Source organism: Telopea speciosissima, chromosome 8 (assembly GCF_018873765.1).
Source record: "Telopea speciosissima isolate NSW1024214 ecotype Mountain lineage chromosome 8, Tspe_v1, whole genome shotgun sequence".
NCBI lineage: Eukaryota > Viridiplantae > Streptophyta > Magnoliopsida > Proteales > Proteaceae > Telopea > Telopea speciosissima.
This window is the reverse complement of record NC_057923.1, coordinates 59,193,373-59,204,332: the sequence shown is the minus strand read 5'-3', so window position 1 is coordinate 59,204,332 and position 10,960 is coordinate 59,193,373. Positions and strand designations below refer to the sequence as shown.

The window sequence follows — 10,960 nt, the reverse complement described above, 5'->3', positions numbered from 1 at the left end:
ATCAGGCCTAGTAACAGACCAAAACTGAGCAGTCCAACCGAAACTAAACCAAATGATTGACACATTAGGTTTCACATTTGGTTAAGGCATGGAATTACGTTTCTATTTGATTGGTTAGTTACTAGTCCATAATCAGGCTCATAGTAATCGAGCTTTAAACGGGCTAAATTGGGTTATCAACAAGACTTAAACGATCCATAAACGGGCTATAGCGGACTAACTAGGCTTAAATGAGTTAATCGGGCTACAAACGGTCAATCAAGTGTGTTGGTCGCTCTTGGTCACCCGTCAGACTACAACCAAACATTGTTATTGACCCTTTTCATAATCGGGCTAGGACTGGCACTGGACTATTAACTAACCGATCGTTCTAATGTTGGCCTTTAATTAGTCGGATCTAATCAGGCCTAGGCCTACTAGTGTGGACTAGCATTTGACACTCCTAATGGGATCGACTTCTACCATTATAATCAATTTTCGATCTAATCAAAATCAATCGAAATTTGACCAGAATCTCCTAAACCCTCGAAAACTATAGAATCGAGCATTTTGAATTGATCTTAGCTGATTCCAATTCAAATCAGTCGTTTAAACCGATCAACTCTTGATTCCTTGAACCATGAAGGTAGGTATAACTATATATATTGAACCTGATCATTTGGATTTGTAAAGACATGGTAAGTTCATGCCCTACTGGTGGACCTCGGTACATAGTGGTGTCAAATGATCTGTTTGGTTTGAATTTGGTTAGGTTTTTGGTATTTTCATATACTTGGTCAAATTGAAATCAAATTGATAAGGTGTTCAATCTACAAAAAATAAAATAAAATACGATAACTATCAATCCAGTTGGTTTTAGTATGTTATCGATTTCTTTTAATGGTCCCTTATTGATCTGTCTTGATTTTCATATATTAAAAAATAAAAAATAAATAAAAAAAGTACACAAATATTGTATTCTATCAATTTTTTTTTTCAATTTTGGTCTCATGCCTATTTTGGTGTTGTCGGTCATCCAAATCTGTTTTTGTCTCTTATTTTAAAACAAAATCAATACTGAAACTTTAAAGCCCCGTTTGTTTGAATGGAACTTAGGTGGTGTAGGAGAGTTGGGGTGCGAAAGAGTTGATGTGGCACTTCAAAATCCCACCCCAACCTTATGTGTTAATCTGGACTGATGAACTGATAAATTCTAAGGGAACAACATTAAATGCTTTATCTGTTGACGTATCAGTTGAAATCTCACTCATATGTTATCTAAAATTGCAAAAAAACAAATGACTTTAGTTACTGTTCATGAGAAAAGTAAAAATCTCATCTCTGTTTCCCAACCCACTACACTGTGGTTTGTGGGACTCAGTCCACAACATTCCCAATCCATCCTCCCTGTCAAAACAAATGGGGCCTAATGGTTTTGGTCCGTCAGTTTCTGTTCGGTCATTCGACTGGTTCAAGAAGGTTGAACTGATTTTTGACAGCCCTAGCTTAGACTCGGTTTGGGCACTGGTTTGGTATCTGGTCTGATTTTTAACACTATGTACTATTAACAACCAAAGCCATTTTCCCCCACTAAATAAATAACGATTCTAATGAGTATTAGTTTTTCTTTTTTTTGGATGAAAGGGTTAAGTCTATAGTTATTAGATTGAGTCCAAAGATAATCAGGTGCATTTCATGTTTAACAATTTAAAACTTGTCTACATGCCACTTCTCTATTGGATTAGCCATCTTTTAAGTTTGGTATGTCATCTCAACCATATGGTTCATTATGAATCCAAATTTTATCCTTATATTTTTTATTCTTTGAAAGAAAAATAATTATATGATTTTCAATATGTCCATAAAATTTGAGTGCCAACTAAATTTTTGTATGATAGATACTTATTAAGGTCTTGATGCAAGCTCAACTTGGTAGGCTAAAATGGATTCTTCTTACATATATTTTAATAGATTTATAGAAAATGATCGTGCTAATTGGCACAAGTGCATGAGAACTGGTGAATTGATATCAAATCTCCACGTTGTTTGTCAATGAGTTAAGGTTGATTGCCAATCCATATACGAACAATAATAATCACAACATAGAATGATAGTTTGGTCATTTTGATCTTTGAATGGGTGTCATTCGTATGTATCAAATTTGTTGGCTTATTTCAACAATATTATCCACTATGCTCTCTTTTTTAACTTTTTTTTTTTCAAATGGTCACACGTTTTTATTTCAAACAACTTTAACTTCATTGTATTGACAAATTGAAAGGTTATATTAGTTTATAATTAAGTCATGATTAGATGATAATATGGTATCAAAGAACTAAACAAAAAGAAATTTGATTTAAAATTCAAAGCAAAATGAGCTCAATAACATTTGGGCTGCTAAAATCAAAAGAAAAACTAGCTAGACAACTACAACTGATGTAGGCTAAGCTCAAAAGGTTAAAAGAACAGAAATAGAAGAGGAAAATTAGATAAATTTCATTAATAAGCAAGAAGTACGCAAGATATATAGATGGATTACCTCTATTTGTAGTGGATCCGGCTCCTCTCCAGGGAGCTCAGCGCCCAGGGCACGCCCAGGAGCCATCCAAGGGTGGGGCTATACTGCACACATCTCAGCGCACGTCTAGGGATGTGTGCGGCACAGCCCAACGACTGGATGCTCTCTAGGCGTGTTGGCCTCCCTGGAAACGAGCTCAATTGATTTGCAATGGCTTTCTCTTCATGATGGAAGGATATTCGGGGAAGGGGGAATTCTATGGATCAATTTTTTTTTTTTATAGAAGTAACTTATGGAAGTTTTCCGTCATGGTGGATTGGTGGTTATGAAGGTAACAAAATTGGAGTGTATGTGGAGAGAAATTACCACCCACGTACATGGAAAAGATCTGGATTCCTTTTAATCAGAAAATTCACATAAACATGAAAACTAATACAAATGTTCAATTATTGCTATGACTTTGGGTAGAGTATAAGTTTTATACATACCACTATATCTCTTGCTTTCTCATATTGATTTAGGACAAGAGATCTCAGCCTGGTTGTGTAGTCTCTACACCAGGGTGTAGGCCAATGAGATTGTGCATAGGGGCATCAATATATATGAGATGTTTTATTTCAAGAAGGGTGGGACGATCAGTTCTCGCTCATGCTCCTATGCGTGGACTCAGGAACCATGCAACCAGACATCGTTCTTTCTCCCTTAGATTTTATTGCAATATTATTTAAATTGAATGGATGAAGATCCTCCTAGATACCAAAGTCAAAGGAAAATTGATCATGAGAATGGTTGTGGCTGTGTGGGAAAGACCTTAAAAAATCTTAACTTCTCCCCCCCCCCCCCCCAAAAAAAAAGAAAAAAAGAACCACCCTTAAAAAGGTCATCTAATCCAAGGTCAAATAGATTTGTCTCTTCAGATATTAATCAATTCTAGGTAAGTGACATTTGTTATATTTATTCTTGAGACTTGAAATATTTATAAACAAAATTCTATGGACAAAACAAAAAATCCAACATAAAGAGTAATTAAAAAATTACACAACAATTTCACTAACAATGGAAGAAAAAAAAAAAGATTGCAAGCTCTCTTCCTCACACCTCTTTGTGTTTACAAAAGATTTCCACGTAATCCTTCATCACAAAAATTTTAAAGAAAAACAAAGCGATACAAATTTTCAAAACCCTATGAGCTTTAACGGCCCATTCGAGGCAACCCACACCCTAGTCAAACCATAGAATACAAGACATCAACCATCAACAATAAAGGGACCAAAAGACATCAACCATCAACAAAAAGGGGACCAAGTCAATATATTGAGTCAAGAAATTAACCAAAATTAACCCTAAACCAAAATGCAGATACCCATATATATCAAAAGGAAAAAGATGAAGAACATGTATGGTCATGACTTTTTATATATTAAAGCTTTAAAGGCCTCCAAGCCTATGGAATGATCTTGGAGTTGCGGGGTTGGATGCTTGAAGAAGATTTTGAGCTTGGGAGAGCTGTTCCTTCAAAGACTTGATCTGTGTGAGATAGGCTTGAACAATTTCCAGAGCTTCTGCTTCCACCTCCCCAAGCTGAAAACAAAGGCGTTCCTCTGCATCCTCTGCAATTCTAAGTCTGTACAAAGTCCTTTGGAGCTCTTCCCTTATCTTTTCTTCCCTCTCTGAACTCTTCTTCAATTCTCTCTCAAGTTCTTTGTTTCTCTCCTTCAATGTCTTTCCTATATTTGTCTCCATTTGGACGATTATGGTTCACAGGGTACACAGCAACCACAGCATTAGGAGTCATTTGGATGGTATGCCATTATTAGAGCATACACAGTTGAGTTTGTATGATCAAATATCTCCTGAGATTTATAAGCCTCCATGACTGAGCTCACATGATGGAGGGTTAGACACGATATGCTCCACTTGAGATTCATGCAGTAAAGGCAATTTAGACCATTGGAGAAGCCTCCAGATATAGATCAATGGAGGTGTTAACCATGCCCTGTTCATGCACAGGTGTTAACCATGCATGCCCTCTTCATGCACACTTCTATATATGGATGGTAGAGCCTACCTAGTACCTACACCCCAAATTGATGAAGCATCAGTGGGGTTATCATGGAAAATTATCGTCTCCATTTATCTGTCCCTCCATTTCCTCCATTTCATCTAATAGGGGGGAGTGGATCCCACCTGGGCAGTTTGTTCGGGCAGGAGGTAAGGTGGTCATTTTCGCCCGCTATGAGAGGAAATGGAGGGGCAGATAAATGGAGACGATAAAGATCATTGTAATTGAATCATCATATTTATTTAATGCACATTATGCTATCTTTAAAGTGCATCGGACAGCAATCACTGTACTTGAAAGGATAAAAATCCAATGCACAAGTGAGATGCACCGAACGATACGCTGGACAATGCACCACAATTGAGAGAATAAAAATTCAGTCATATTGTACTATATAGAGTGTATTATTTTTTTTGGGGGGGGGATTATGGCTAATTAAGATAGCGAGGATCCAAACAATTGAGAATTGCATGGTTAAGGCTCAATTTGGTTACTAAGAATTCAAACAATCATGAATCCTAACCTCCATTTTTTTAGCTACACAATCCTTGTGACCAACAAGAATTAAGGCCTCCACCTAAAGTTGTGAAGTCCAATTTCTATTGATTTGGTGGATTTAGTTTCTTAGATGTGAATCTCTTAAATTGCCATCTAAACTACTAATTAAATCATTAAAACAGATCTAATGCAGAGACTAATGAATTCCTAATTATATATTTGGACTCTCATAATCCAAAATGAAGCTTAGTTCTATACTTCTATATATAAAGTCTTGTGATCAATGATTAGTACAACTGGCAAACTAGATTTCTATTATGGAAACCGGCTCAAGATCAATAAGTCAAAGCCAGACCATGGGCTGAAAAGCCCAATCCAATCTGGCTGAAAATGGTGTTGGGCCAGGTTGGAATTCGGATGCCCAGCCCAAGTTGTGTGTTTTTTTTTTTTTTTTTTCCTTGTACTTCTCACCCCAGACCAGAGGGACAAAATGGACTTTTATTAGAAAAATAAGACTATTTCCAGGAAAGAGGTGAGGGTTGACCACTCCACCTTTTATCCAATTTGGATCCCCTACTGCCGAGCTGCTTGGCAGGACCCTATTGCCAAGACACAGCAAGGCGGTAAATGCCTGCCTTACCCCCACTCGGGCAAGGCACTCAGGCAGGGGTAAGGCGGTCATTCCTAGCCTTGCTGTGTCTTAGCAGTAGGGTCCTGCCGGACAGCTCGGTAGTAGAGGATCAAAGTAACCATTCAATATTCATACTTAATCTACCAATTGGCATAGTACTTATTGGATCAAGTTTTCTTCCAGCGATGGTGAATGAGGAATCCCCTCATCATAGACATTGGAACCATTGTCGGATTGGCATGGGGAGGGCAGTTTTGACCTTGTACAATAAGAGTGAGAGTTAATGATGATACAAAAGTCTAATCACATGGTCAGATACTCCTCTTCCTCCTCTATGCATGAAGGAAAACTTATATTCTGTACATATTTGTTTCTTTTTTGTTCCTCTTTCCTTGATTAAAAAATGCAGTTGCTGCCCCATAGTTAAATGTAATTGAGTGACTTAAAATACCACTTTTTCATAAGGTTGTTGTTAATGCATTAATTACCCACTAACTCAAACATTGTTTCCAATATTATCCCAATTAGTTTGAGGTATGTAAGTAATAGAGGAATATACTAGAGACTAACATTTTATGAGGATGAAAAACCTCAAACAAAACTCTCTTTATGGGAGGGAAGGAGTAGAATTTAGTTAAGCACAATTGAAGGCTTATTTTTGTGTGATTACACTTTCATCAAAAAAGAAAAAAAGGGGTGTGTGTGTTTAGTCCCACATCGAGTGTGTGAGTGTGGTGTGTATTGTGTATATCCGCCATTCCACGGTCCTAAAAGTCGGTTAATCTTTTGGGATTGATGTGTGATTTATGTGATTACATCAAAAAAAGGACATTAGGAGTTCAGTGGAAGTATAGAACATTCTGTGCTCTTGTATAAATGGTAAAGGAATAGGTTAACTCGAATTTAATTATTCATGTAAATTAAGACAAACCTCTTATTTAAAGTAGCAATTGAAGAAAATATAGGCTCTGTTTGGATCCGGGTGATCTGAATCTGATGATCTCTTGCAATTTCCCTGATAATTAAACTTCTTTAACTTAATTGATATAAAATTTCATTACTAATAATAATAATAAACAACCAAACCAATGCTAGCTATCACACTAAGTAGACTTCTAGACATATGTATCTTGTGAGTGTACCAAAAACGTTTGCAAAAGATGAATACCATCAAGGAAAAAAGAGTTAATAACTACAATACCCCCCCCCCCCCCAACAAAAAATCTTTCAAATAACATTTGAATAAAATTAGAATAAATGAAGGGAAAAGTTTCCCTGTGATGCCAGCTGAGTAGGAAACTCTTTCTCACAGCCTCTTACCTCCGGTCTTCCCCCAACAACCACTGACACTCTCTCTCCTCTGCTCCCTATTGACTAAGCTGATCGTGCGCTTCTCATTAGTTCAACCTTACAGCCGTGATGAGTGCACAAAAAGAGGTTGGAGTAGTGGTTTGATCTCATGATCATGTTCCCATTCCAATGCTTCCCACCATTGGGTTTCTCCCTTAATCATCCTTAAAGTAGTACTACTGGATCGCTGCTGAATCATCCCCAAACTCAAAGGGAGCAGACTCTTCAGATTTGGACACCCTACAACTCCTATTACTTCCAAGGATGGCGCCATGGGATGAAAAGAAACTGTTTTCAAAATCCTTTCTAGTCTGGGTAGTTTCTCAAGAGTGAGATTCTTCAATTTTGGGAAAAGAGCAACATCATCATGACCTCCTTCTGCTTCCTCTTCTTCATTCACTATTATTACTTGGACGGTATCACAGTCTTTGACAACAAGTTGTTCAAGGTTTGAAAGTTGTTGGAGTATGCCCCTTGTGAAAATCTCTCTCAGGTTCGGACAACCACTGATACTCAAATAAGCTAAACGGCTGAAGCTTCCTGGTGGCATTGGCCCTTCCCAAATGGTCGTCATAGTTGGCATTTCTTCAACTTGCAAGTATTCCAAGTTTGGTAAAACTGCACATGGTGTTGTTGTTGAAGTAGTACTTAAATCATTATTTCCATTGATGATGATGATCTCCATCATCTTGCATTTACTAACATAACATCGTTTCAGCTGAGTTAAGTTCTTCAAGCCAAAATCCAACAGCCCTTGACAAGTGTGATTGTTTCTTAAATAGAAACCATTGGCCCTACGGAGTACCTCTGCAATTGCAGTTGGCGTGTAATTACCTCCTACCAGTTGTAAAAATCGCTTATTTGATGATGCTTCTTCTTCTTCATAATAAAAAATACTGTATCCAGACTCATTGCTGCAATGCAAAGTGAACTGAAATGACTTCAAGCTTTGATTTTTCCATGGATAACTTTCACGTAGAAAATGCTCAAAACTTTCTAATGTTGTAAACTTAACCTCAAGTTGAGTTAGTTGCTTTAAGCTACCCACCTCTTCAACAATGCTTTCTCCAAAATCTGAATATCCACCATATGCACGTATGCTCAAGTTTTCAAGCAGAGAGAGCCTTGATATAATCCCATTAGGAACCATCAGTCGTCGATTCCCACTTGGAATTTCATAAAATGACACTTGCAGACTTCTAAGGAGTGTAAGCTGCTGAATTTCAATAGGTAAGCACTCCAAATGGCGGCCTCCTAAATGAAGCACTTGAAGTTTTTTAAGATTCCCTATTTGGGATGGTACAGTAACCAAATAGGGACAACTGAGAAGAAATAATCCTCTAAGGTTTACTAAATTGGAAACAGAAGATGGTAACTCCCTGATATGAGTGTATGATAGGTCCAAAACTCGTAGATTGTGCATATGCTCGAAGAATGATTCTGGAATTTTAGTCAACCTTCTATTATGCTGCAAAAATAGCGTCACAAGTAAGAGGGATGTGGGGTTCTCAGGAAGATTAATGCGACATTTATTATTACCCATCAATGAGATCCTTTGGAACTGTCCCCAATTTTCCTCATTTGAGATTGAGAGCTCCTCTTGTATTCCTCCTATATTAGTTCGAACCAAGAACTGATGATTACCATCCTCCTCCTCCTCTACTGCATGTCGTACCATTAATAATTTAGCAGACATTAATGATGATGCTGATGTGATTATTAATGCCAAATCTCTAATCACATCACGCATCTTGACTGCTAGCTTCCCAAAAGGATCAACTACTACTCCTTCCAACAATGAAACATCTTTTAGGTAATTTAATATAGCATGCCCTTTATCATACGCCTCATCCAGCCTTAAATCACCACCATCATCAATGAAACCCTCTGCCAACCAACGTTGGACAAGTTCTTTTTCTCGAATCTCATAGTCCTCCGGGTATAAAGCACAGTATAGAAAACAGTTCTTGATATTGTTGCTTTTTAACTGGTCGTAACTGAACTTCAATATCTTAAACACAGATTCTTCCATATCATCAATAATTTCGTACTTATTTGATCTCAACTCCTTCAATGCATTTCTCCATTCACGCAGGTCACTCTTATTTCTTAAGGACCCTCCTATTACAATAAGCGCAAGTGGCAAACCTTTGCATTCTCCTACGACCTGTGCAGCTATTTCTCTTATATCTTCTGATGATGAATCCACAACGTTACCAACCTTTTTGCGAAACAATTTCCATGCCTCTTCTTCAGATAAAACTTCAACTTTAATTGCCTTATCTATCTCCATTTTGTTACAGACAACCATGGAACGAGTTGTTATTATCATTTTGCATCCATTTTCTTCGCATGGGTTGGGGATTCCTATATCTTTCAAATCCATTCTTTCCCACAAGTCATCGAGAAGCAGCAAATACTTCATATTATTATTACTCAATCTTTGAAAGATTTTCCTGGCGGTTCTTTCAACAGGCTCATCATCATCAAACGGCAACGACAGACGCTCTATAATATCCTCTTGTACCTTTCTTATACCTCCTCCTTTGGACACAGTTACCCAAATAACCATGTCGAACATACCTGCAATTTCTGTTGAATTGTTTAGGAGCTTCATTGAAGTTGTCTTACCAACTCCACCCATACCCCATATGCCAATCTTATGGATATCATCATCCCTTATGCACCTTAATATCTTCTGGACAGTACGACCAATTGATGATGATGTATTATTATTATTATTATTGTGGCCTTCCATTGCTGGTGCAGGAATTGGCTCAACTGACTGTGGAGGTCGCTCAACCACATACCTTGATATTCCTGAAAACATTGTGTGGTCCTTGAAGAGATCAACAATGTCATCATTCATCATAGTCACAATTTTCTTACCCAGATTCCTTCGCCACCAAATGTTGGGGCACAATCCCCCAATGCAGCAATGCTTATTTTGTTGGATCTCTGTTTCTATGACTTTGATTTTATTTTCCATCTCTCCCACCTTCCGAAGCCAAGCTTGACATTCAGCTGTCGGCATTGTTGATATGGCATCTCTGTTTATCTCTCTATTTATATCCTCCCTTTTGTCATAGAGATCTGCCGCTCCCTCATTCAGCTTCTCTGAATTTTTTTCAATGTTTTTGACGTAGCTGATTTGACGTCTGAACGGGACCCATATACTTTGTCCAATGAAATCCATCAACGAATTTTCACCTGCGCGCCATGATTTCAACACCAATTAATTCTAGGCAATTAACAATTGAAATGATGAAAGGGAGAGAGGGGGCTAGTGAAGATGTGAACAACACCAACACCCATGCAACATAAAATTTTTGGGTGCCCATAACTAGGAAAAAGATGCCACATTCTGCATAAGTTTTAAACATGCTTTTTGAATAGAGCATATAACATCAAATCCCATGTATAAGCCTTTTCATGCTTGAAAAGCATGAACAAAGGATCCTTCTGAAAATCATCACTTAAAAGAATGAGAAACCCAAAATGAGCCCTCTACCAGCAGAGTTTCTTTTCCATGCCGTAGTAGTTCAAGGCTATTATGTATTTATATGGAACAGAAATAAAAGTGATCAGATGGTGAGATGAAATAATGCACTCTACATGCAGGAGCTGAGCTAAGAAACTTTTTATTGAGGGCTGGATCTGCACAAGAGCTTTTGTGACTGAAACAATATTGGGGGAGGAAAATTCAAAAGTTGGCATTAGATGGATGGAGGCCAAGATGAGAGAACACTGGAGACTTTTGAATCTAATATGATGTGTGAGAGCGAGGATGGCAGCATTGAACACCATGTTCTACTGGCGTCCAAGATCGTTGGACTCCACAGCTGATGAACTTGCAAAGGTAGGTGCTAGAGTAATGATTCTCACATGGGACAGTACCCCCATTCCAATGTAATTTGATTTT

At 37.8% G+C, this 10,960-nt stretch overlaps 1 protein-coding gene across 1 annotated transcript; it reads right to left on the bottom strand.

Annotated features, from left to right (window-relative positions):
• Positions 1 to 7,051: 7,051 nt before the first annotated feature.
• Positions 7,052 to 10,234, bottom strand: LOC122672501 (putative disease resistance protein At1g63350). The gene has a single exon (XM_043869962.1). The coding sequence runs from the start codon at positions 10,232 to 10,234 to the stop codon at positions 7,097 to 7,099; it is 3,138 nt and encodes a 1,045-aa protein (XP_043725897.1). The 3' UTR covers positions 7,052 to 7,096.
• Positions 10,235 to 10,960: the final 726 nt, after the last annotated feature.